We start from the raw sequence: 27,121 nt of genomic DNA on the forward strand, positions 1-27,121 counted from the left end.
GGGGAGTAGGGGTTCACCAGTGAGGACAGCAATGAAGGACACGAAAAGAAAACTAATGACGGAACACTGAGCTAAAAGCAGTTTACGCTTGTTTAGACTGTGATACTTTCAAGGCAGACTGCTTTTTGCCAAATTAGGGCACAGGGGCCACGTTGGTGGGGTTATTTACATAAATGCGCCTTTGAGGATTTTTACTCAAAGACCTGAGAATATCCCAGCGTGAATATCCGCAGGTTTGTGCTTCAAATGATTGGACAGCAGACAAATAACATACAAAAAAATCGAAAAAGCAGGCAGTGAAATCTCCACATGTAACAGTCCCTGTGGTGGTGGTGCTCATTGGAGCTTCAGAGGTGTCCGTGGTGCTCACTCTGTGATTAATACCACTGACAAAGCAGTAACTAATGATCGATTGAGGATGCATGGGTTCTCAAGACCATTTCCCCTTCACTTACTTTGCCTTTTACAAAGCCATCTGATATTTGAACACTGGCAGGGGCCATGGCAGTGAAATAAATCACTAATTTAAAGCTGGAAAGTTCTCATTCAAACATAGCTCCTCTCACCGAAATGTATTTGATTCTAAATGATTTGATATTTTCAGAGTTACCCGATAATGCTGCTTTTATCCCATACATTTAAAAGAGAACAGCATGAATTAGAACGGTGGCTATTGTATAAAGCGTGAATTCTGCTGCTGTTACTTTGACACATCGTTGTAATGCATATCTGTGAGACAGAGTGAGCGACATTAGACTGGATCTAAAGCGTAATTATGCCATGCCAACAATATCGCTTACTGTCATGCATTTTTTTTGTCTGTTTAATTTAATGTGAAATAGCATTGAATTAACTCCGGTGCTCCGTGAGGAGTTTGTTTTTATAGATTTAACTCTGTCCACACGTTCCCAAACCTTCAATGAAATGATCATTCATACTGAGCAGGAGAAACTCAACATTTACAGGCTAATGTATTATGCAGCAGAAGCTTTTAAGAAAGATGATTGGAGAATTCCCATCTGAAACACAGCTGCAGTATCAAAGTCAGTGTGGGAGGAATATAAATGGTGCAGGAATAAATAATGGCAGACTAAATGTTTTTGCTAATTGGGATCTCTGACGCCCGGGTCAAAAGGCTTCAACCAGGCAAATGCCTGAAGTTGTGTTGTTTTAAGGTGGGAAGGTGGGAACAACATGCTCTTAATCAAACTGTCACTCTTCAACCAGGACTAATTACTGTATGCTTTGTACATGAGGTGGTGTGAGAGTGACATCACTGGAACAAAGACTGGGGGAGGCCGACTTCAATGCTTAAATGATTCATAAATGTGTGTATATGTGCACTTCTACCTTATTAGGACCTTGTTGATGTCACTGGCCTTGTTTGGACCTGTAATCATCACAAGGAACCAAACCTTGTCCTAATGAGTTTAATGACAACCTGAGGATTTGACCAGTTCTGAGGAACTGGTCAAGTTTAGGGCTAATGTGGTTGGGTTAAAGTTAGGATTAGGTGTTACCTGGTTATGTTTTAGGTTAGGGATAAGGTTATGTTTATGTTTTCCAAATCAATTGAACTCAATGCAATGTCCTAAGATGAATAGCTGTGCTAACCTCTGTATGTGTGTGTGTGTGTGTGTGTGTCAGCCAGAATGCTGATCATCCTCTGCTGATAAGTGCTGCTCCCCAAAGGCCTCTGCCTGCCTTGCTGCTGCCAACGAGCTACACAAACACTAGAGGGCTCTCTCCGCGGAGGACAGCATGGGTTTCCCCTGTCTGCTGTCACTCATACAATCTTCCTGCACTTGCAACAGACACATGCACACTCACATTTCATCTGTGGATTGATGAACATGACCTTTTCACTAACTGCCTTAATACGACCTGTGTAACTTTTTCCCCAGCTACTTGTCATTTCTGTCACAGTGGTTCCTCTCCTATGCGTTCATATATCAAGAATATAAATCAAATAAACCACAGGTGTCTGTGTATGAGGGAGAGGGAGGACGCCTGGATGGGTTTTTTTTTGTATTCCAACGTGCCAACAGTGCGCAGTGCGTGTGTGTGAGTATCTGTTTCTTGCTTAACCATATCAAATGACAGGTAAATGAGCTTTCCCGGCCGATACAATTTCATCTCACCTATAATCGAGAGAAGTGCAGACCAACCACTGAGTTTTCCTCAACAAAGAGAAGAGTTAGAGTAAAAAAGAAAATAATAAATAAAAAAAAAAAACTACAGCACACATGAGATTTATTTTTTTACCTGCACTCACCTTTGTCATATCTACAGCGATAGCGATGTGAAACAATAACCTCTGCGTGTCCGTTTCGGTGTGGAGCAGCGCGCATTCATGTGTGCGCCTGTTGAGCCGCGCACATCAAACCATGTGAGCGCAGTGGAGGGGAGGCTCTTTTCGCCACCGCGCATCTCTCCTCCATCTCCTCCTCACTTTTCCAGTCAGCCAGCAAGCCTGTCGGAGCTCCCACCTGAAACCTCACACACTGTCACTCCGTCTTGACATATTGCAGGAAGGATTTCTAGCCTCTCGCCTTTGGCACATTTTTCTGTCGCCTCGAATGAAAGCCGGTGGACTTTTTTTTTTTTTTGCGTATTTTGAAGGAGGGAAAAATGGTGAAATGATGCAGCAGAGGAGAAGGATGCAAGTCTCACGAGTAAGTGTAGCCCACCATTATAATATACAAACCTAACAGATTTTACTGTTAGGTTTGTACAGCTTTACTGTTAAAGCTGTATGGCGAGGAGAGGGACAGGGTTTACCCTCTTTTTCTGTCGCGGGGCTAAAGTGCATCTTCTCCGGCGCGTTTGCCAGAGCGTATATTATTTGGAGCGGCACGGTCTATACCCGAAAGGTCTGCAACTTAAGCTGCCTCCTTTATTCACATTTCTCTGGGCTCTGTCAGCGCTGTAAGTCCCGCACATCAGCCTATGTATACATTTAATAGGGTAGGTTTTCTGTCAGTTGCATTGCTTATGCGCTCTTGTGCCACAGGTAAATGCACCGAGATGGACTGACTGACTTTACAGGGTGTAAAAAAAGAAAAAAAAAGAAACTTCGCAGATAACACACATTTTGGGTTACTGTATCGGCAGAAGTGTAGAATGACGAGTGGCGGTCTTAAAGTTTGCGGAACCGTTCATGATTTTACAAGAAAAAACAAAACGAATTGCTCCAGTAACCTTGGACAGCTCCTCCGCTGACAGCGCTCGGTTTTCTGTTGAGACGTTTGCGCGGGCTGCCTCTGCTGAGGAGCTGTCCTTCCCTCTGTGGTGCTGAAAGCGCTTGCTTACGCACAGCTGTGACTTAATAATGCACCGAAAAGCGGGAGAGAAATATCACAATTTCGTGCCAGTGCTGGGTTTTAACATTTTTTCATTTTTTTTTTTTTTTTAATTTCAATAGGTTTATAATTCCTTCTTATGCAATTTTACTTATATGCATAAAGATATGTACACACACACATATATCTTTATGTATATACTGTATACATATACATATATATATATATATATATATATATATATTTATTTTTTTATTTTTATATTTTTTTTTTTGTTAATATCGTTAAAGTCCTCAGGTCGTTGCCCAGAGTTGGAGAGTGGCACGGTTACTCGGATCTCTCCGCACTTTATGATGTAGCAGCTGCCTTCAGGTGGAATGCGTTTCAGCTTATTGTCCTTGGAATTGCAATGCTGGAACAATGTAATACTTCACACTGCTTATGGCCACAGTGCGCGTGGTGGAAAAGTTCTCAGAACTAACACTGAACACGTGCTGAAAGCAAACCACTGTCCAGCTGCATTAGCTTTTAGTTGACAACTCAAAGCCACGCTCTTACGTCTGTTTTTTTTTTTTTTATTAATTATTTTAATTTATGTATTTTGTTGCCTTTGTGTTTGTGCACTGTGAACAATGCATATTATTGCGTGTTGTACACTGAAACTACCGAGCTGATGAGAAGGAAGTGTTTTTTTTTTGTTTTTTTTAATAAAGGTTCACTCAGTCTTATTTCATTTGGTTATTTATTTTTGATGATATATTATTTAAATGCAATGCCAATATATGCAACATAACATAATATGACATTTTTGATTTAATGAACACCTTTTCAAAAATTGTCTCCTCAGGATCACTGTATCAGTGAGCTGCAGCACTGTTGACATTGTAGAGGGCACCTACAAGCAGCCTGTCGTTTTGAAGCTGACATTATTGCTTGCATGTATATATGCATGTACGCGTGACGATTGTAACAAGATATTTCATTCAAACCACACTGTCAACAATATTAATAATAAAGAAGATGTAATTGTTCAACATCTTTCCAGTATAATCCAGAGAACAACAGATTAGACCAAGGCAATCTGATGTTGTGGGCTGAATAGCCTCAGACTACAGACATGCCCATTTCTTCTTCATCTTGAGGAGGATAATAAATAAAAGCGGAGTGTAATCAGGGGCCACGGTGTTCTGGGGAAAATCATTGACAGTGCAGACAGATGTGAAGTATTTACAGCCTAAGCGAAGCAAAAGCTGTATTTACAATTTACATGTTACACAGCAGTGGAGCAAAAGTCAAATGTTCTCTCCTGAGCTCAAATGTGAACACACTTTTGTAGTTCAACCCGCGTGTCCCTCAATGAGAGTGCAACCATGTGTGTATGGCATTACTTTGTGTATGTAGGGTGTGTGTGTGTGTGATTTGGAATTATTTTTGCACTAATGTTTCCCTATGTTCGTGATTAAACAGCTGATACTCCCCAATGCTTTAAGGTCAGCATGTTCTTGGCACATGTTCATGGTCAAATCATCGTCTCAATCCAACAGTCTGGCATTGATCATCATTTTAACACATTCTTCCTGGATACAGTGCTTTCAGCTCCTTGGTTTGTTCTCTGACCTTTGACCTTTACCATTATAATTTCACTTCCATTATGGCTACAGCTCATTTGACATCTTGACTTATTTTCCTAAAACAAGATTTCATGTCTTGCTTTTTAAAAATCCCTTTTTTATCTAATTATATTTTAGTTTTTCTGTTTGTCTTGTCTGATTGGTTTTAAATGTTTTATTTTGCCTTTTCCCCCTCTCCTGACAAACCCTTACAGGACTTTAAAAACCAACTAACAAATTGTGATTGCTCTTTTACAGGTCTCCCTCTCGGAATAACACCAAATGGATGCTGCGCTGAGCGCCTCAGCCCCCTAACCAAACGCTATGGAGGCATACCATGCAAGTGACCTTTATCACACCATGAATGCAAGCTCTGCCATTCAAAGAGGACACAAGTAACCTTTTCTTGTTATCTGAGGAGCTGTTGATCTTAATTCAGGAGGGGGTGAGACAGAGAGTGAGAGAGAAGAGTCTCATAAAGCAAATAAACAAACAAACAAATCATACAACGGCAGCATGCCAAAGTGGTCCGAGGAGATGCTCATGGATCTGTGGATGTCCTTGCTGCTGCTGTGGATTACGTGTGTTCCCTGTGTGTCTACGACTCTTATCATTGGCCAGTCCAAAAGTATACAAGCTGGTGGGTCCGCAGCAGTGGCGAGCCGTCTTGGCGAAGGACAAAGATTACTGAGCCGTGCCAAGAGAGGATGGGTTTGGAATCAAATGTTTGTGTTGGAGGAATTCTCTGGACCCGATCCAATTCTGGTTGGCAGGGTGAGTGCTGTGATTGTCAGCATTATATTAAGCTCGCTTATCATGTGGAAACATTAATTCGGCCATTTGAATGCTCCCACCATTTTTTTTTCTTCCCATGGGCAGTGGGAGGGTTTTGGTTGTCAAGGGGAAACGGAGATATGGGAACAAGAGAAAGGCAAGTTATGTGTGTTTCTTTGTGTGTGTGTGTGTGCGTGTGTATGTGTGTGCGTGGGGGGAGAAACAATTAAACTTGCTACAAATATAGACAGTGACACGTTTTCCTGTTTTGGATGTCCAAGTTCTTTTTTAAACAAAATGCAGATTTCCGACAGCAAACACTCCCTCATCCTTTTCTTCTCACATAGGCATGACTTAGTGTAAGATAGGGCTGACCATCGCGGCTCTAATTCTGCGGCTGTGGGCCACCTGCTCCCTGGCCGGAGTGGAAGTGTCAGGCAGGTTTCTGGGGACGGGAAGGCTGATGACCAGCCCGGCCAAAGCAGGTTGTTCACAGCTCATTGCTGGGACTCACCTGGGGAGAGTCAGCATGGCAGCAATGTTCACCTCCCTCCCTCTAGAATATCACCCAGCCGCTCTGGCATGGACAGGAATGCAGGCCATCAAGCACAATATTTGAGCTTGTTCACTAAGAGGTTTTGCAAACAATGTTTTGGTGCCTAATATTTGATAATTGGTGGGTATGAGACACAATACCATTGTTGTTGTTTTTTCAATTCACCTGTCAGCACTTGGAAAAAAGGCAAGATTTTTTATTCCACAAGAAACATAATCTACTTGTGGCCAAGTTTATATTTTAAACATCACTACTTATTCTTCTTTGTCCCCTGTCTCTTACTTAAGCATGTGCCACCATGTGGGAGTTTCACGTGTGTTTTCTAAATACCATACAAACACAAAAATGCTGTTAGGTGATACATATTTTTTTCGAGTGAGTCAATCTCTGCAAGATTTGGCTGCTCATCAGAATGCTGGAACAAACACTCACAAGGGCCACAATGACCAGATTTGAGCTTGGTATTTGAAGGTTAGATTGCAGGTGTGAGATACTGAGCTTTAATGATTTGACAGCCACACTGTAATTTATTCATATTTATATTTAACCTTCCTTAAAAATAAGAAGACAACGTTTTGATGAATGGAGAATTAATGCTTCACAGTCGTAAGGCAAGCGAAAGAGTCGGCGCACACTGACAATGGAGTTTGGAGTTTTGCACCTTTGCTCTAAATGTGCTGTGTGCCTCTGGCTGGAGCATGGAGTGTTCTGCAGACTGTCAACAGACAATTGGTGGCACAGACTCAAGCTGTTCTCATTCATGAAGGAACTATTCTGCAGCAAACTTGAGAATGGATTCTGGGTCAGTAATAGGTGCAAGCGCTTTTCCGTTGAAGGACAATATGAGGTTTCGGAAGCAGGGTGGTGTTAAGCAGGCAGCAATGGGTGAGACAAATGCGGCTAGCCTTTTGTGAGGTGATGATGATGGGTTGTGTTCACTGCAAGGTTAAGTGCTCATGAGTATGCCTGGCAGAGCTAAGATAAGTCCTATGTTAAACCAAGATGGGACTGTATTGGTTGTAAGAATATAAATTGTTCATCCTGTCAGTCTCTCTGTCTATTTTTTTTTCTCCTTTCTCCGTGTTTCTCATACTTAATTAAGAAATGAATCAAATGGGTGGGAGGTGTGATTAAAATGGGTCAAACAGATCTCTGTCTATATTCCTCTTCTGTGTGAGGCCGCATGCATCTGTGGTTGTGGGCTGATAGTCAAGGAAGGTCGGGCCAAAACTGGAATCTGTCCATCCCATAGTTTTATTTATTTTTTATTGCGGGTGCCCTCTGAGGTTTATTATACTTGTGTCCCCAATCTGTGTCACTGACCGGGCTCCCCTCAACTACACCAACACTGGGACTTTGAGTGAGAGATAGTGTTAATGAAAGGGACAGAGAGAGATTGTGCCATTGATTTTTTACGGTGCGCCATTCTCAGTGTTCTCTCTCAGCAGACTATTAGCATAAATGTCGGAAAGCGGGAGGAAGGAGGGTGAGGGAAGGAAGGAAGAGGTGGGGAAGAGTGAGAAGGATGACCACAAGTCGTGACAGCACCCTTCCCTTTTGCTGTTCTTGTTCTGCACATTGTTTCGTGACATTGTGATTCATTGAGTGTTGTGTTCGTCAGCCCCCGTCAGTCCCGGGGAGGCAGGCATGCGGTACCTGTTAAAGTGAAGCAGAGGAGACAGCTGTGAAAGCTTGTTGCTCAGCTGTAGCTCAGAATGAACATTGTGTTGGAAGGGATTTTAGGATTACTCATCATGAGCCAGAGACGGTTCAGAAATAACCACTAATTAGCAATTGTGAAGGTAGATAGGCTGGAGCATATCGTTCACAGAGACTCACACAGATGTAGGTGATGCATGTTTTCCCATTGTTCACTAGTGGGATACGGCACTCGAGCAGGTCAAGACTCTCATGCAGGCCACTGCAAGGCAAGGCAAGGAGAGGGTAATTGTAGGTAAAGCAGCTCTTGAGCTGCCATTACACGACTGTAATGGAAAACGTGTGGCCCAAGTTTTCAAATTAAATGAGTTCTAGACCTAAAGTGACTGGAATCTCTTTTCTTAACTTTCTGCGATGTCAGCTGTGTTTCCCGAAAAGTTTTGCATTTTCCATCAAAGTCATTTCAATTATTCAAACAGCAACTCATTTAAATCAGGCCATTAAAGACAAAACATTGCCTCAGAACAAAAGACAGACAGTGAACAAATTGTTGTTTTTGCACCAAAGAGAAATCCGAATGTGTTTTCTTTGTAGAGCGAGACAGACTGGTGACAGTTAGTGAAGAAATATCTCACTGCCTTGGACGTGACTTTTCCACACTCCTTTACCTCCCTCACATCAGTTTGCATATGATGTGTAATAATGATGGATTGAATGGAATGAAGTCCTTTGCATTGTAATGCAGATGTGGTAAATTGACTGATCCCTCATCCCATTGCCAAACACTTTAATCTGCCACAGCTTCGTATGCGTTTTTTCCACAGAGGGAATTGATAATCAACCATTAATATTCATCAATTCAGGCTGAACTGCAAGATTGCAAAGAAGTGACAGTGACACGCAGAGAAAAAAGGCTTTGATTATTGATTCAGAAAAGACAATAGATATGTTCGCTGGAGGAAAAATAATGTGCTTAAGGAAGAATACAAAGCTTCATTCCTCTAAACAAGCTGTTTGACAGGATTCCGAACAAGAATGGGCTCCATCATATCTGATAGGTGATGTAATGTAAGTCTGCAGGGTTTTTTCGCTAGCAGAGAAGGTCTTTTCGCAATATGAATAATGTCTTCATACACACATACATTTTTCTACTGCCTCAAATGCTTCAATCCGTCTTTCAGCTTTTTCTTTACAGGTAGAGAGATCAGTTTATCTTCCCTGGTTCAGTGTAGTCATCGCATGAGGAACCTCTACTATATTTAACTACTGAATGGTGTTTGTGAAAACATCACAGCTTGCTATGATGAGAATTTTATTTTTTTTCCTTCTTTTTTTTTTTTTGATCTGGACCTGCGAACATCAGCTTTTATCTGAGATGATTTTCCCAAATCACTTCAGACCTTTTCGCTGCTTTTATCTCTTTCTACACTTTAGACTGCAAGTACAAGATGTGGGACATCGGTCTATAAATACTGATGCAAGCTGCTTCTGCTCAGCTGGATTGCCTTTCTCTGTCTCTGTTCCCTACCTCCACCTTTCCACCTCTCCAGCTCTCCCTGTGATGGGGTGATTATGGAGAGAGTGACTCTTGGGCCCATGTAAGCTCGCCTCCAAGGCTGATGGGGTATATTACGATGACGCTGTTAAAATTTCTCCCAGAGTTTGGCTGTAGCGATGCAAGGCACAGCTAAGGAGAGGTTTAGTCATGAATGGGTGAGACTCCCTAGTCCTGCCAGAACAACCCACTGTTGCTGGTTTACAGCACATCAAAGGCTGATCCCCCTCTTGACTGAGTCATGCTAACGTATCCTCTGATTAGCGAGGATCCCCAAGCTTAATCTGCATACTCTCCAGCTCCAGGAATTGAGCAGATATAGGACTTGATTTTTGATTGATGGACGAGGAGTGGGAGTTAACGAGATTATTAGCCGAATTACTGCCTGTGATTGATAGCCATTATGACACACAAATTAGAAGAATTGGCTTGGGTATAATAAATTCTCAAATGTAGCGGATGTCAGACGCGGGTTCCCGTGCCCATATGCAAGAGGAAAAAAGGCTGTCATTAAATTCAGGAAAGGAAAGGCCCATCAAAGTTTGCTGGACCCAATTTCAATCCGTTTGGTTTCTCACACCCACAGCATCTCCTGGAATACAGCTCTGTAATCCCTCTTCAGGCAGCACCACAAACATCCATATTGAGCTGCAGTCGAGCAGCAGCAGCTCCTCTGTCTCTCGGCCCTTAGATCTCCATTCCCTCCTCTTGTGTAATTTAGAAGAAGAAAAAAAGAAACACACACTAACGCTTCTTTGTCCTCTGCTTCTTCCCCCACCCTTTCCTGCTCTGTTACTGCGTTCCTCTCTTCCCCTAAGGCTTACCTGTACAGTATATCACTGATGCCGGCAGGGCCATTATATCAATGGGCCATGGTCACACTCTCCCTCCTCCTTTCCAATCTCTTCCTGTGTCTGTCCCTCCCGGTCTGCAATAAAACACTGGGCCCAGCAGTGGCTCTGATAGAGCTGTGAGATCACATTAGTGCTGCCCTCGAAGAGCTTGACAGGTTGTCTACGGATTTGTGTTGTCATCCCGGTTCCCATTAACAAACTGTGTTATGTGTGTGTGTGTGTGTGTGTGTGCGTGCGTGCGTGTGTCATACAGCACGGTCCACATGGGAGTGTTGCGGATCAGATTGAGATGAGCAGACACAGCCATGGATGGAGCATATTTAGACACGAGGGCTATATGGGCAACAGTAAATACAGCATATCCACGAGGGTTTATAGCGGGTGAATCTTTGCAAACATTTGCGGGGGTGTCAGCATGGCCATATTTGTGAAAGATTCCTCACTAAAGTGCAGTATCTGTGTTATAAGTAGAAATTGCAGTCTCACATCTGTGGTATTTCATATTTACAGGTTACCACCTCACTGACATTATTACTTTTCCAGCAAATGCATTGGCGTTGCACGTATCCTAAGTGTTATTGCCAGGTATTTTTTTAACCGCTCTGTCAGTGACACTTTAATGCAGTGAACACCGACAGTTTGCCATTGGCAGATGTGTCAATTGTCAGATATTGCTCATTCTATTTCTTTCTTTACGTGGTTTAAATCACTTCTGAACACGAGGCAGATTACAAGCCCCCGTCTTACCCAGCGACGGCCCTGCACTAAATCACATAGTGTATTTTCATGAGGGAGATGAAATCATGTTTCTGTTCTGTGTTCAGTGAATCATAAGGAGGCACATGATGCGTCTCGTCCGCCATCCCTGTAAGCTCTCCTGTGTACATGCATCAGCTGCAATAATAATTTAACAGGAAAGCACATCCATTCACACGGCTTCAGAGTCCCTGAGCAAAATAACAAGCTTGCTGCCATCACTCACATCTGTGGCTCAGAATCATTAAATCCATGTTGTACAGTGAATAGCTCACATGGGGGCCTGCTTTCCTGAGCTTCTACATCAGTGGTAATTCAGAGCAAATGGCCCATTTGTGGTTTCACCTTGGACTGCATCGCCAAGATTACCTCTTTCCCATGTCAGTGTTTGTCAGTCAGTGGTGTCAAAGTCTTAGAGTGCAAATCATTAAGTCGAACTCTCCTCTCTTCCTCTAAACTGCTTTCCTTCCTCCTCCCCCTCTCCTCTGCCTGCCCTCGTGCTCCCTGGGTTGGCCTGGGCTGGATGTGCGGAGGTAGAGCGCTTAGCAGGCTAAATTTTCTGGCACTCTGCCTTGAACTTTGCTCTAACTAATTTATAGGAATTAAAGCAGCTCACCTCAAAAGCATGGCTTGTGTGCTACTTTGGCTAGATTAGTGTAGTGTGTTTTTTTTTTTTTAAATAAGGGAGTACTCTTTGTTTGGATGATACATTTTTCACAGCACCGAGCGACGCATGCACAGGCGTAATCCCCTTGGCTTTTGTGCTACGCTGACATTTAGATGATTGTTGATTTCTCAGACAAAACCCCGGCTCATGTGTAATCACAATTTCAGCAGGCTGTAATTGATGACAAAATGAAGGTAAAATTAAAGAGCCTGGTGTCGGGCATTTCGTCTTACTTACTGAGTCTGTGGCATGTTTTTCAGTCAAACACGCTGGCCAACCAGTGAATGAGGTTACAGTTGTTCAAATCTGATTATTCAAATCAAAAGATTAGGATTATCTGAAACCTGCTAATTTGCGCTTGCCTCTTATGTCGTGGTTGAAGGCACAAGCCACAGCAGCAGCAGCAGCAAAGCGAAGATTCCAGTTTCCTTGTGCCAGTGTGCTCTTGTGGGCTCAGTGTTTGGCTCAACTCCCTGGGCGGCTCCTCTCCTAGTGTATATATGAAATGCTGCACGCAGCTGCAGGCGGCTTATCCCTGTGCCTCTGCTCCCATGCACGTCCCATCAGCCAAACTGGGACTGCTGGAGTAATCTTGTTAGAAATGGATGTTGTTATTGTGCGAGTGTACTGTATGTGCATTTGGCTGCATGGATAGGAAGAAACAATGGGGAGAGAGTTTTGGATGGAGGGGGAGTGCTGCAAGTGCCTATTTCTGGCACTTAAAAGATGACAGTCTTCAATCCTCTTCCTCCGCCTCCTGACTTTCCTTCTCCACTCTTTCCTTGCATCCTCCCATTTCAACAACATAATAACAACACAGCAGCCTCCGTAAACAGTGGATGTGACATTTATTTAAAAATCAGTGTCTTTTCCTATAACTGGTTTAAAAGATTATAATTATCATCACTATACCGAGCAGAAGGCAGTTGAGTGCTCACCTCAATCGCTGAGTTGACAGTCAAACAACAACAATGGCTCCATTCAGCATGGTACTCTCTCTCGTTTCACTCTCTCTCGTTCTCAATGCAACCGTTCCAAACTCTGGTATCTGTGTGCCAACAGACTGTGGCATTGACCTTTCTCACAAATGAATTCTTTTGGTTTAATGATCCCTTCTGCAGGAAGAACAAAAAAAGCTGAAATAAAAGCCAAGGGAGGAGAGTGGGTACATAATTGGGCAACACCCACACTCAGAGCATACCTGTGGAGACACCTGTATCTCTCTAATAACACCTCTTCCTTGTATTTGTCTCTCCAAGGAACTTATGAGACATCCAGCCTCGGCCTCATAAATGAATTAACTTCAAGGGAAAAAAAAAACCACTGCATGTAACAACTAGGATAGCAAAGACACACATGTCTTTGTGTATGTGAAAGAGACACTCTTTTTTTACTACTCCAATATTTGATTATTTCTTCTTTTTTCCCCCTGTCAGATCAGAAAAGAGGGTTTAATGTGGAGAAGAGGGGGGGTGCATAAAAAATTCAAAACGTTATAATATAAAATCCAGATGAATTATGAATGCTTAATGGGAATCAGGCCTGAGCGTGCAGGATGTTGAAATTGTTCTCAAAGAATCCATGGAGTATGCAAGCCATGTGCACAATGAGGGACACAGCACGTTATATTGTGTTTCTCTCAGCTGCTCTCTCCTCTCTCGATGGCAACAGAATGAGGTGTTCAGGGACACTCAGCGGAGGATGCCAGAAACATGTGACAAGCTTTTAGAGGCTAGAAGCTGTCTGTTACCGAAGTCTAGTTAATTGCCTTTATCCTGGCCACCGCGGCTTGTTGTTCTGCTCGTGGACTGGACATGCACTGATGGTCTATCTGATAAAATATTAACAAACCTTTGCTAACACCCGGCCTCCTCTATTGTCTTTTAATGAAATGCAGAGCTTCAAGTAAAAAGGGGGAGGAAAAAAAAGTTTCCTATTTCCTAAATAATAGAACATCCAGTTAGTATAATGCAAAAACAGATGAGTTTGATGAAAGGCTGAACTGTTGGATATTAGGGGCGTGTGAACAGATCGTGATCAAAGTATTTGACTGTGGCAGCGCTGTGCAGTTCCGTTGCTCAACATTTGATGATGAATATTTCGGCATACCACCACACGCTCGCTCCCATGGCAGCAGAAGGCTGATATTTGCCCCCATGCGCCCTACTGAGAACATCATACTTAATATATAAAGTAAGTTGATACAAGCGTAGTATGTAGCTGCTGGTATGCACCATTACCAATTAAGAACCTTTGGAATATTTGTGCTGTATAGTTTGCTTCTTCTCAGAAAGTGGAGAAATCTACTTTGTTGATGGCAGTGATTCCTGCTAGTTCCAATTCTGGCACATACAACACCTGCTGAGTCACTGGCACCAATGGAATTATATTAGTAACTACAGGAGAAATGAAATGAAATGTATGATGATAATGGGGGCGGGACTAGTTAAGCTTTGCTTCTCCCGCTTTCCCTTTCGGTTATGTATATTGTGTGAACTGCACTGTTGTGTGATGAGTGATCTAAATGTCATGACCGAAATAAATAAATAAATAAATAAATAAATGTAGATGATGTTGTCGAAATATCAGAACGAAAGCAGTGTCAGTAAACTTTGGGAAAAGAGAAATCCACAACTAATAACAACTAACAACTAATTTGTTGAAATCCTCTTTATGTCAAAAAGCGATCACTCAATATACTTATTTAGAAAAAGGCAAAAAACGGAGCTAACCACTGGCTGGGGTAACTGTCTGTCACTGAGCCGTCTGCTTAGCTGTGCACTTACCTGCCCGCACACCTCCTCAGTGATGGTAGCCAAAAGTTGGTTCACAGACATCCACTACAGACAGTGATGTCCAGTGTTTTGGGGGCAGACCTCTTCAGAGAGGACCACGAAGTAGGTGAGAGTAAGTGTAGCTTGCTTTTCCTAGACTTAAAACCATTGATTATGTCTGAACGCATAAATTACTGTGTCAATGGAAAAAAAAACATAAGCTGTTCCTGTTTGGGGTCAAAGGGAGCTGAAGGTGGCCTCATAGACTTCTTAATTTTAAAAGTGTTGTGGTTATCGAGCAGTGACGTGCGGTCAGGTCAATCTTGAAAAGAAAAAGAGAAGTTGATTCTAAAATATAATACATTTTAATATATGTCACCTGGTATGTATTACAAATCCCTTTTCCGTACGAATCCAGTAATAAAAAAAGATATTTACAATTAATTATGTCCCGTTCAAATACAGGCAGGAGGCAGCACCTTGCTGTGCCGCTCGGTGTTATCCTATGGTAATACCTCACAAACAGTGCCTGTATGCGATGCAAATAATGTGTCGCTGTGATTCTGTATATCCAAAATAAAACTAACGCAGACTAGTTATGAAACAGCAGTGAAAAGTCACTCGGTGAGGCAAACAGTTACGCCTGACTCAAGGCAGAGGGCGCTGTGAGCAGGCATGAACTGGCCATCAGGTTGAATTTCTTGAAGGACATTGAGCTCGTCCAATGAAAGCTCTGAGCCCTCCCCTTCCTCAGTATCCTCCCTCCTTCCTTCCCAGGTAATCAAATGTTGCTATTTGAGTTAAGACGTAACGGCGGAGTTGGAGCGAACGAACGAATTATGGATAAAAAGCGTAAGGGGGCGCAGCGAAACTCGGGGAAAAAGGCTCAAAATGACAACAACAAGTTCCGCGGGTGCAGGGCCGTCGGCGACGGCGTCATCATCATCATTGAGTGCGGAAGCAGTCCTATCGAGTCCACCGGGGGCTGTCGGAGTGACACATTCAGGTGGATTCAGATGAGGAGGAGGAGGAGAAGAGAGGAGACCCACAAGACCCAGTAACGACAGATTAAGGAGGTGTGTGTGTGTGTGTGTGTGTCTAACAATTGCATTAATAGCCTTTGTTTTCAAATAATACTATGAGTAGACTTGTTGTCCAACTTACAGTGTTATTTTAGCTTGCCATCAAGTTATAGTGTGCAGGTGTTACAGCTTACAGTTATTATGTAATATTAGTGAAACATGTGTCATGTGTAAAGACGCTGATATGAGATGCATAACATTAACTCATTATCTGTTATCAATCGAATGATGTTTCTAGTGCTCTTTTGGGTTCATTTCTATTTGTAAATCGGACAGCTAGCTATGAACCTCGCCGCACGTCACTGTTATCAAGTAAGTATTAAATGTGAACACAGTTAATAATGCAATTTGAATAATGCACTGAATTCAAAATCGAAAAACTCCAAACTGTCCACAATACTATCATGTGAATGAATTATTTTTAGATACTGAGCAGTGGAACTAAGAAGTAAAAAGACTTTAGATTTAACAAAAATTCAACCAGCCGTGTCTAAGCGGGAAACCCCCTCATGAGATGACTTCTAGCCTCCAAGAAGAGGAACACTATGCCAAATGGCACCATGCCATTTTTTTTTTGTTACATTCTGCGTTTCATCTGCATCGTGAAACTGCATTGTTGCTCTTAGCTGAAGAGGAGCAGCTGCAGTGAGGCAGCAGTATTTTAATGCCTCCTCAGATCTTTGAATGGTTTGCCATGGCCAGGAAATGACCTGGGCCAACCCCCAAACCATTGTGTCCTCCATCTGGATGGAAACAGACACGCAGGTCCTCATTTCCCTGCATCTCAATCTGTGGCACACTCCCGGTGTTAACAGAGCCAGCACCCGCTTGAATAACCACTTGCCAAGATGTGGCATGTTTATCAGTGTCTCGCTCCACACACAGTACAGGCAGCCACATAAACACAGGCGCACGAGCAAACACACATTGTCTACGTATCTCATTGAGTGGCCAGATAAGAAAACATGACATTATCTGTTTTTGTGTGGCTGTAGGCCTGCGCACGCACATATGCACATGCATGTCCGTCGGTGCATGTGTGCACATAATATGTGCTAAATCTGTCTTGATGACCTTTTCTTCTTTCTTGATGCCCAGTTATTTTTAATACATTGTGTGTGTGTGTGTGTGTGTGTGTGTGTGTTATTATTCTGGGATACGTAATTACCGCACCACAGCAGCACTCTGGCTCTTTATTAGTTTTCTGACAATGGCCTTCCTTGTCACCTCTATGCAAGTGTGTGCCTGCATGCCTGCACGTCAGCGCGACTACTCTTGTGTCTTTATTCTTATAGTCCTCAGTGTGTGATGTTGGTTTCATTTATATGCAGGTTTAACTCAACAACAATAATAATAATAATATGTGTAATCTTATAGTTTTTATCCAGCCATTCATCCACTTCTTAGATATGATCTCCAGGGATTCATAAAGGGCTTACACCCAGTCCAACACGCAGGCGAAAGTAGGATGGAGGGATTTAACAGAGCTAAAACACCCGAATGTGCTGTAATATATTAGAATTCAGATTGGATCGAGGAGGATTTCAGCACACAGCATGTGTGCTAACATTTTCAATAAAAAAGTAGGAGCGGGATTCCTGTCTTTGTTGCATCACTAGAGCAGAGGGAGAATGCATGTCAAAAAGGTCTCTGTGCATACATAATTGGATGGTGTTCTGCACGGGCTCAGCATTTGTCGATAAGGATCACACTACCCAGGTTTGACTCCAGGGATTAGGGCAAAGGCTGTTTGATCTCTGTGGTTTTGCATAAAAATCACACGTCTTCTGAATCCTGTAGCAAAGGAGCTGAGTTAGCTAATTGGGAGGTGCTGCCGCATGGATGGACTTACACTATAGCTTCATGTCGTGTCCTCGAGATGCCTTTGACTATGCCACAATTACAGTAAATCCGGAGAGCTGTGTTTTATAATTCTTTCGCAGCAGAGAAGAACAGAAATATTTCAGTCATCAAGCAATCAAAGCTGTAACAATGCTTTCATCCATCCATCCATTATCTAGCGCTTCTGCTGTGGGGTGCTGTGCCATTCTCAGCTGACATAGGGTGATAGGCGGGGTACACCCTGGACAGTTCACCAGTCTGATCGCAGGACCACACATAGAGACAAACAACCATTCACTCTCACAGTCACACCTATGGTCAATTTAGAGTGTCCAATTTACCTAATCCCCAAGGCAAGAGTGCTAACCACTACACCAAAGCTGTGTGGCCTTACAGTGCTTTCAATGCAGACAAAAAAGAACACTCACTACATTGTGTACAATATACATGAGTGGAAAACAAGTTATTCTAATTGCACCAGGAAATCACACTTTTTCATCAACAGAAACACGGTCAGCCTCAGCTGAGGCTTAAAGTGTATCCTGAGACACTTTAGAGCTGGATTCAGGGTCCCCAGTGACTACATTGGATCCACTCATACCTAAGCAGCCAACACAGCAAAAGCAGAGAGGGGGGTGTGCCAGTTACGGAACATAATTGCTACTAATGACCATTAGGAGTTTGGTTTTCATCCTCCAGGGGCCGCAGAAAAGGCCTTTCGTCTTATCAGTTGATTGGAAACAAACAGACAAGGCCGGATCCTGCATATTAAGTAAACAGGGGGTTAGAATGGTGTTACTCTATCAGGGGAAAGCCTAATGGAGTGGCAGAGAGCTCATCCTTCGCTAATGTCTGAGCTGCAACAAATGGACGGCAACTCACAAACTTCTATGCCACTTGTCAAATGTTTTTTGTTTTTTTTTTGTTCAACCACAAGCTGAAAAACAACAGCAACAAAAAATGTTGCACCAGTCTTTAGCTTCATTGTGTTTTCCTGCTTCTCACAGCAAAAAAAAAAGCTGTAGACCTCTGTGTCGCTCTGTAGTAAAGACAGTTTTCCAGCAGCAGGGCTGGTAACCAACTGCCAGTGATGGCAGCAAAGTTGTTGTTTTTTTTCCCCTCTGTTGAGTCATTTGCATTATGCAAATGAACAATTGATATGGATCTTCTACCCTCCGATGAACATTTTGCACAGCTATTTGCCAAGCAAGTAATTACTTATTGACACAATGATATACAGGAAATTGTGGCATAAAATAGCAATGTCATCTCATTGAAGTAGTGGCAAAAAAATAACAAGAATAACAATAATAAAATTAGAACTCATCAGCTAAATGGACATGAGTTATGGGGCCTTGCACTCATCAAGGCTGTTCACACTGCGCTCCTTTCACCACCACCTGTGGTTGCACTCTGGGCTCGTGGCTGTGCATTTTAATTAATTCCAACATTGTTAAGGATACAAATTCACTGTCTCACTTCACTGCACTACGCAATGTAGCCCAAACTGCGGGAATATATGCAATTATCCATATTGTGATGGAGTATTCATGTTCTGTTTTTGTTACCTGCATGTAACAGTTTGTTGTGACTAGTGATAAAGACTCTTTATCTTAACATTGTGGAACTGGGGGGTTGTAGTTTCTTTAATCAAGCAGACATGGCTCAATCGGCACTTCCCGCATGTACAGTGTGTGGAAGCGAGATGAGATGTTTTCAACATTTGTTTATTCCAGTGGACATCATGTTTCGTGTTGCACAGTTGTTTTCAATACATTCTCTTTTCAGCATAACACTTGGACTTACCTTGACCAAAGACACTGATTCATAATGATTCATCTCATATTTAATGTATTTTCTTTTGTCTCTTTCCATCTTAAAAAAAAAACATTTCCTAGCACGCTGATGCTGGCATGTTTGCATCAGCATCACTGCAGTTCTAATATTGAGCATCCCCGGGAGATTGGCACCTGGAGGAAAAGCAGAAAGGAGGAAAAGAAAAAAGGTCCAGTGTGCAGCTGCATTTTCTCTCTCAGTAATCGAATCCTTCAAAAGGGGCCCATTTTTCTTCATCTCCCCAGGTCCACAGGACCTTTAAACAGAGCAAGGCACCAAAAGAAGGCGCCATAGAACACAATTATAATTCCAATATAGTCTTGTAAAGAAAATGTAAACAGATAGCCAGGCTGCAAAGCTGCCCCCATTTTCCCAGAAGACTGGTAATAAAGTAGAAAAGATGTAATACTGGAAGAGGCTTTTTACCCCCTGTCCTTTTCTCACTCCAGAAATTGAAAAAGTATGGCTCTCTGCAGTGACACTGGCAGAAGAGGGGACACTCTGAGATTTATGAGAGATTTAAAGGTGAAACAGAAGAGTGCTAGATTTGACCAGAGGCATTAATGTGCTTTTGCAAATGAACTCTAATACATGAGCAGTGATAAGAATGAAAAGTGCTCTCCATTGCTGGTAGAGCTTTAATTTCCTCTAAAGTATATTCTGCCACAGGCTTAATTTCAGAACCCTCCAGACTCCAGGCAGGCCTACATTCCCTCCAGAAAACTAAACAAGCTCAAACTGGGAGCTAATTCTGACTCTTAAGAGTGTGGTGCATTTCATATTTGCAAGTCTTCAATTATTTGTGCGAGATATGTTTTTTTTCCTTTCCGTTTCCCCCCTTTCGTGAATATTCCATTTGTTGTGGCGCTGCAGCGGGGGGTAGCATTTCTTGCTTGATTTTTGTTCCTTCTCCACTTTGTTCTCCAATCAATGGGATGTAAAGAAAACAGCAATAGGCTGATCATGATAATTTCCTGGCTGTCGTTGCAACCGTCCCTCTAATAACTATTGTTGGAAACAGCTTGGGCACGGCACACCGCTCAGGGCTGCAGGTGCATGCAGGACTTCATGTACTTTTTGTTGCACATATTTACAGCAGTCACATCCAGTGGCGGCTGGTGATAAAAAATGTTGGGGTGAGTGGGCTATTGGGCGTATTTTAATGAAAAGAGAAAAAAAGCACTACGCCGATCAAAGGGACAAAAAACAGCTGATGCGGATCGAAGTGGTCGGTGATCGATTAAAGATCAGACATGATCGCTGTTCTGAGCTGTGAGAGAGGGAGGGGGGGAAAGAGAGAGAGACAGGGAGTGAGAGACATGCACACACTGCCAGGTCTGCAGCTGCGCACAAGAGCGTATCCCGGTAGTTACATGGAGTAAGACGTTTATATCCTTGTATCTGGGACAGCTTGGTTGTGGGCGGTCTTTGGGCACTAATTTCTGCGCCCTAGAATTTTCTTATTTTTTGGAGGGAGGTCTACTGCGCATGCTCCTTTTATTACAAGAGTCTATGGTAAAGATTTTTGGGCCCCAAAGGAACAGGAAATAAGTCTGTTGACCGTTCACTCGCCATAAACGAGTGATGATATCTTTAAACTACATTTAAATGCAGATTACACACGGCATTAATAGTCTGTATAATGTATAGCTATTTTATTTAAAAGACAGACTGATGGGGTGGAGCCCTATATAGTTCGCCACTTGAAGTTTCTCTTCAAAACATTTATCATTCATGATTCATATATTTTTGCAGCATTTATTCCGGTTCAAGAGTTTGTAAAGCAAAATGAAAGCTGACAGAATCACCAGATTTTTGGCAAGTGAAAATACTAGTATTTTATTATTATTGGTTAACTCATTAAAGGGGCAGTAGGCAATTGAGGCCCTCTCTCCATTTCAGAAATTATGTTTTTTTATTGCTTTAATTGGATGACACTGTTTTTGAATTGTAGATGCTGCTCTTTTTTAGTTTTTAGGTTGTTTTTTTTTTTGCCACATAGCAGTTTGCCAAAACTAAAATATCATATACAGTACCAATGATGCTCAGAACATTTTACCAGTTTGATTTCATCTGTGATGCCGGTACTGGAGTGACGTCTAGTTACAATGAACGTCATACATATATAACCTAAAAATAAAAAAGCTTACAAAGAAACGGTGGGAACTTGTGTGTAAGGCTGTAGAGCTTTATGTTGTGACCTTTTCCATTCTGTGTGAATCCAATCTAGGTGAGTTACTCACTTAGCCCAGGAGAGAGGCTCCTGGAGTCTGCCGGTTGGGGGATTGTAACTGGCAGCACAGTTTCACACTGAGAGTAAATCACACAACGAAAGGGAGTGCAAAGTTTGTACTTGTGTGAGCATGTGTGTGTGAATATGTGCATGCTCCCCATGGTGTGTGTGTGCGTTAATCCCAGGCCAAAGGCAGTAAGGCCCTGCAGGCCAGGAGGACATGGTGTGTGTGTGACAGGTCAGTGTGAGAAAGGGAAATGGCATGGTATTACTAAAGCTAGTCATTCGTCGGCTGTGACACCCAATGTGCATGGAAGATGTCACTGGCACTCTTCAAGGCAGAGAGAGGAAGTGTGGCCATGCAGAGGAGTGGGCAGCAGAGTGGAAGTGTCGTCCTCTTTGTAAGTGTCACCCTGTCTGTCTGTTGCACATGGATGCTGTATCTTTATATTGCACATGCAGGTTTTTAACCAAATGTACAGGCACAGTGCGTGCATAGGTCAGTAAGTCACACACAGGTATATACCAACAACAAATCAACAAATAAGATAAAAGGTTTTTTCAGAAACAAATGAGCAAAGTAACAGTATTGCAGATCATGCAACATCTATTGCTTTGCGCTGCAGTGAATTGTACATTAACGTAATGATAAAGTGTTTTGAATAACTGATGTTTAATTTATTTAAGCAGACATATGCTATCATTGTAACTGTGGTGAATGTAGATTCTCCGTGCGCGACTGCCAACTCCACTGACACGACAAGAACCAGTTAGCAGAGGTGTTATCTAAAGTACCACGTGAATTGTAGTGGGTGAAAAGGGGGGAGAGAGGGAGACTGAGGTACCCAGAATTTTAATGGCTCCTGTTTGCCAAGTGTGGTCATGAGCCTCCAGTGCACCAGACACTGCCTCACCAAAAGCCCCACACTGTGTGAGTGACAGCATCAAAGTGCATCTGCATATACTGAAGGCAATTCTCCGAGCTTTCTGATTTCTACGCAATTAAAATAGGTGCAGAGATGGAAACACACGCTGTGATTATTTCTTCCTCTTCCCTGTTTTTTTCCCCCCCTTCCGCTATCCTTTTTCCTCCTGTAAACAACATTGTCGCTCCTCCCGTTTGCCGATTGTTATGTTTGTGTACATTATTTTCAAAGCCTGTATTGAGGCCCAGAAGAGGATGGGGAATTTAGTTATTTATTAATTTAATAAAAAAAAAAAAGAAAAAAAAAGGCGAGAGCTGAGGGGTGAAAATGTATTAAAACACCAAAAAGAGACACTGCCTGAGATGGAGAGAGGCAGTCAGAGTGGGGGAAGAGTGAGAGAGCGCTGTATTTTCACACTATTAATGTTTTTAGACCATTTTAGCGCCTTGAGTAACGACGCTGTGTCAAAGAAAACGATGAGCTGCTGCATGAAAACATCTTTCAGGAATACAGCCATAGAAAACATCATGCTTACAGGCATCACAGCAGCTTCTCTTAACTCAAGTGGTCAGACTTTTTCTCTGTGTTTGTTTTCCTGCTATTACGTATCTTAGCATGAATATTTCAAAATGCTACAAACTCATCAACACTGATTTTTTTTTTTGGTGGGGGTTAGGAAGAAAAGACTCCAGCAGGATGAAATTTATTTGTCATGTTACACTCTCTGTTTTCCTTTATCTCACTCCCATTAGCGGATTGGCTTCTCAAGTGGTGTTTCCTGTCAAGGGAACTGTAAAAACGCAGCACGAGCCAGAACAATGGAAATTACTTTTCTGGCTTCTCTGTGTGGCACTCGTATGAGGCCAGGAGTGTATTTCAGAGATGCCTTTCAGAGTTTGGTGTGTTTTCAAAGGCAGAGTCACCAAATCTGTGCTCATCCTGCTTTCGGGCCAGTGTGTGTCCTTCCAGGTGGATGAGGTGGAAGTGGTCGGCAAAGACATGCGAATGGTTTTGTTTTACACCTGTGTCCTTTACTCCCCCTCACTCCATCAGCCGGCGCTCCTCCATTCCACATTGATGTTATTAAGTGTACAGACCTCAGGGTGCACGGAGCATACCGGCACTTGCTCACAGCGTTGTACTTGACAGCTGCCTCTGGGGACACACCAAATTCAATTTTACTTTTACTGCCAGCCTAATGACGATGGTGACCCTACTGAGCAAATGCAAAGTTAAACTTTTCCTTGTCACAAGCTTTCAGACATCATTCCAGGGGCCTGTGATGTCCTTTTGTTTTTCTTATCCACCTGCGCCGACAGTGCAGGTCAGTAGGGTTTGGCCACCTAGTTTCTGTGTAGGTAAGCATTTTTGCCAGCATCTGGAGCGACTAAATGGTTATCGGAAGCTGTTGCTGGAGCTGAAAGAATGTTGGACAATGGTTGAGATTGATGAGTATTTGGGTGTTTTCCCTGTGACCCCACTGCATCTGGCAGGAACAGAGTCAGGCAGGTGTGACAGCCAGCATCCATCTACCAGTCAGTAGTAATAGGGAGGGGGGCACTTGCGCAGCCACACACGCATATACACGTGCAAACATGTGCACACTATCTACACTATAGCCTGGTATTTCCTCACATTTTAGCATGCACGAATGCAATTTGAGCAAATCCTTTTTTAAACACGCACGCAGGGATAGTCGCTGCCTTCCTGGCAAGTTCCACTGTGTGTCTTTCCAGGAAGGAGCCAGTCATTTTTTGTTTTCTGACTTCCTTCAGACGTGTGAGAGCTCTCATGTCATATTATGGGAGACGAACGGCATGGTGTACAAATGCTGTGTTGACAACCATCACAACATTTTCACTTAACTCCTGTCCTTTTCTGTTGGCTGGATACATGGAAGACCTCGAGTGTAGGCTGGCTTTGGGTGACATTAAAAGTTGGAGTTAACAACATGTTTTTGTCATGACTGAGTAATAATTTTATCGAAATCTTTCAGCAAACTGTAAACCATGTGATCTAACAAGCAAATAGAGCTCTGCACTTCCTCTGGGCTTTGCTTCCAGCCTTGGAGAAATCTGGCACGTGATTGGAGGCTTTGACCAAACACTGTAGTTCAGAGAGAGAGAGAGAGAGAGAGCTCGTATTGGCCGCTCTATTAAGCCGCAGTATCTCTGTCTACAGTTGTCCCAACTAAGCCGTCTCGTTCCCAAAACAACAACCTAAGAAAAGGTATCTTTAACTAAATCGCGACAATATGAGCAACGGCAGACATCACTGATGCTGCACGTATGTTGACGCATTGGCATCCGAGGTACTAAACTGTATCGTGCCCTTGCTAATTCACAGAAAACCCATCCACCAGTGTTCAGTGGTTTCTGGCATGAATTCAAAAAGTAAATGGCTTTTTGTTGTTGTTTTGTTTGTTTGTTTTTTGGTGATTTATTTGGAAAGAGATGTTTGCTGTTGATTAATTTTTGAGTGTAATTGTTGTGTTGTGTCGATAAGCACGGTCTTAATCATTTTCTAAATCTCAGAGATAGAAATCCAGAACCCCTAAACAAATCCAATCAGCTACGTCTTTTATCTGTCCCGTGTTTATTTTATTAGGGGTTTTTGAATGAGTCCATGTTGAAAAGCGTACACAGAAATGTGCCGTTCATCTTAATCCGCTTTTATTACAAATATTGTTACGTTTATTGTCATATTAAATTGTCATGTGTAAGGTCCTGTGACGGACTGGAAACATGTCCAGGGTGTATCCTGGATTGTGCCTTAAATCAGCTCCACCACCCCCACCCTCGAGTGGAGGACAAAGCACTAGAAGATGAAGCCATGAATGTCACGGTTAAACCAAAGTTAATGCCCTTCGTACACTGTTCCTGTTTAACTTTATTTCATGTCGTTGATGTAAACACGAAGGCTGCCTGTTCTCTTCTTCTAAGTTATGCCGGGAAATAATTTCCGACCTGTATGCCGTGTAGGAAGAATGCTGACATTTACAGAGCTGCTCCCTAATGCAGTCATGCAGGTCCTCTTTGCAGTAAAAGCATCTCTCGGCCGGGTGGTCTATGCCACCATTGTTAGAGTGCCTTACTTTGTCAAGCCCAAGGGTACTGGTTCTTTCTACTCACCCCCTCACCCCCACACACCCATCATCACTTCTGTCACTCCCACCAGGGCTCCACTCTTTTTGCTGGCAATAGAAAATCCCCCATGAGCCTTTTCTCTGATGTAAATCACAGGTAGGGGAAATGTGAGCCTGGCTGATGCACCGGCACTGTGCCGTGAAATCTCTGTTGACATTACCAACGGGCGATTCGAGAAAAACACAGAGCAAGTGCAGGAGACGAGATGGAGAGTGATAAAGAGGGAAAGGGTCTAAAAGAGAAAAAGAGATTTTATTTATTTTCTACTTTTTGCAACTTGTCTCAATCTTGTCTCTCATTTCACAAGTTTAATTATGTTTTTCTTCCCCCCCTTCTTTTATAGGCCAACACAGAGAAACTACTTGTTTATATTGGTCTTAAAAATCCACTTTAATTCATTTACTGGATCATAAAACTATTATACCCCTAAGCCTAACCTGTTTTCTTACTTTTCTTCAGGTAACCTTTTAACAGACAAGAATTGATTTTGTTTTCCTGCAGCGCTGCTTTGTTATGTGATGGAAAGAAGCATACAGATGAGGGTGGGCAATGAAGTGAAGATAACAAGGGAATTGGGGAAATGGGTTATAGGGAGTAATTTCCTTGCCCACTTCTCCTTTCCAAGCATATAAGAGAAGAGTACGTGCCTTTTACTATAGTAAATGAAAATATTTTTTGTCTTGAGTGCGGCTTTTAATTAAGACTTGAGGAGTAAGACTTGGTTTTCGTAAAAGTTGACCCTTTTAAGCCAAATGGAGAGAATTATATGAGAGAGGCCATGGATATTTTTCTAATGTTGTAGAGTAAGAGTGGAGGACTGTGTCTCTAAATGACGTAGGCATGTACTCAGTGGTCATCTGTGCGAGTGAAGAGACGGAATAAATTAAGCATTTCATTACTGTCTCTGCACAAGAAAACATCGATGACTCTTTCTCCTTTGCCGAGTCTACTTCTTCCCTGCTTCCCCCGTTCCTTTGTTCTCCCTCCCTCCCGCTTCACCCGCTTCACCCGCTGTCTCCGCGGCCCGTGCTCCAGACAGTGTGTGAAACGCGTATAGTGGCATCGTGACACACAGAAGGAATGCTTGCGCTGTGCTTGCCGGCCACTCCAAGGTGACATTTTAAAGGGATTCTCTGTGCCATTGCACATTCACTCAGACAAGCGTGTTGACGTTGCTGCGTAGCCAAAAGGACCCCTCATGTCCCCCCATTTACCAGTCAGAAGCTGGCTGCCAAGTGCTTCCGCGAAGAGGAGGGCTTAATTGTTTCTGCCACAGCCATGCCTCTTCTTCATTTTTCTCTCCTTCTTGTCTAATCCCAGGGATGGGAAAATGGAGCTGTTATTTGCATGTCTAATGATACTCAATATCACAGGCCTCTCAAAGGAGGAAGAACAGATGATTATTAATATAGTCAATAAAGCTCTCATTTACATTGCTTTTTGTTCTCAGGCCTGAGTAAACACTATTTTCCAATACCTGCCTTTTAAAAGCAGTGGAGCAATACATTGTCTTTGCATACAGCAGATTTTGTTCATGCAAAGCCCCTCT

The 27,121-nt window shown here is 42.7% G+C and overlaps 1 protein-coding gene across 5 annotated transcripts in view; it reads left to right on the forward strand.

Moving 5' to 3' along the window:
• The first annotated feature begins 2,453 nt into the window (after positions 1–2,453).
• Positions 2,454–27,121, forward strand: part of cdh8 (cadherin 8) — an 82,417-nt gene continuing 57,749 nt past the window's right edge. For 4 of the 5 annotated variants that reach the window (XM_044030600.1, XM_044030601.1, XM_044030603.1 and 1 more), the window contains exons 1-2: positions 2,454–2,675; positions 5,171–5,686. In XM_044030600.1, the coding sequence (XP_043886535.1) occupies positions 5,429–5,686 (258 nt within the window). In that variant the 5' untranslated portion in view covers positions 2,454–2,675; positions 5,171–5,428. Of the gene's footprint in view, positions 2,676–5,170; positions 5,687–14,258; positions 15,584–27,121 lie in introns of those variants that run through there. The other variant, XM_044030602.1, reaches the window with a different exon arrangement.

The sequence above is a fragment of the Solea senegalensis genome, linkage group LG7 (genome assembly GCF_019176455.1).
Source record: "Solea senegalensis isolate Sse05_10M linkage group LG7, IFAPA_SoseM_1, whole genome shotgun sequence".
NCBI lineage: Eukaryota > Metazoa > Chordata > Actinopteri > Pleuronectiformes > Soleidae > Solea > Solea senegalensis.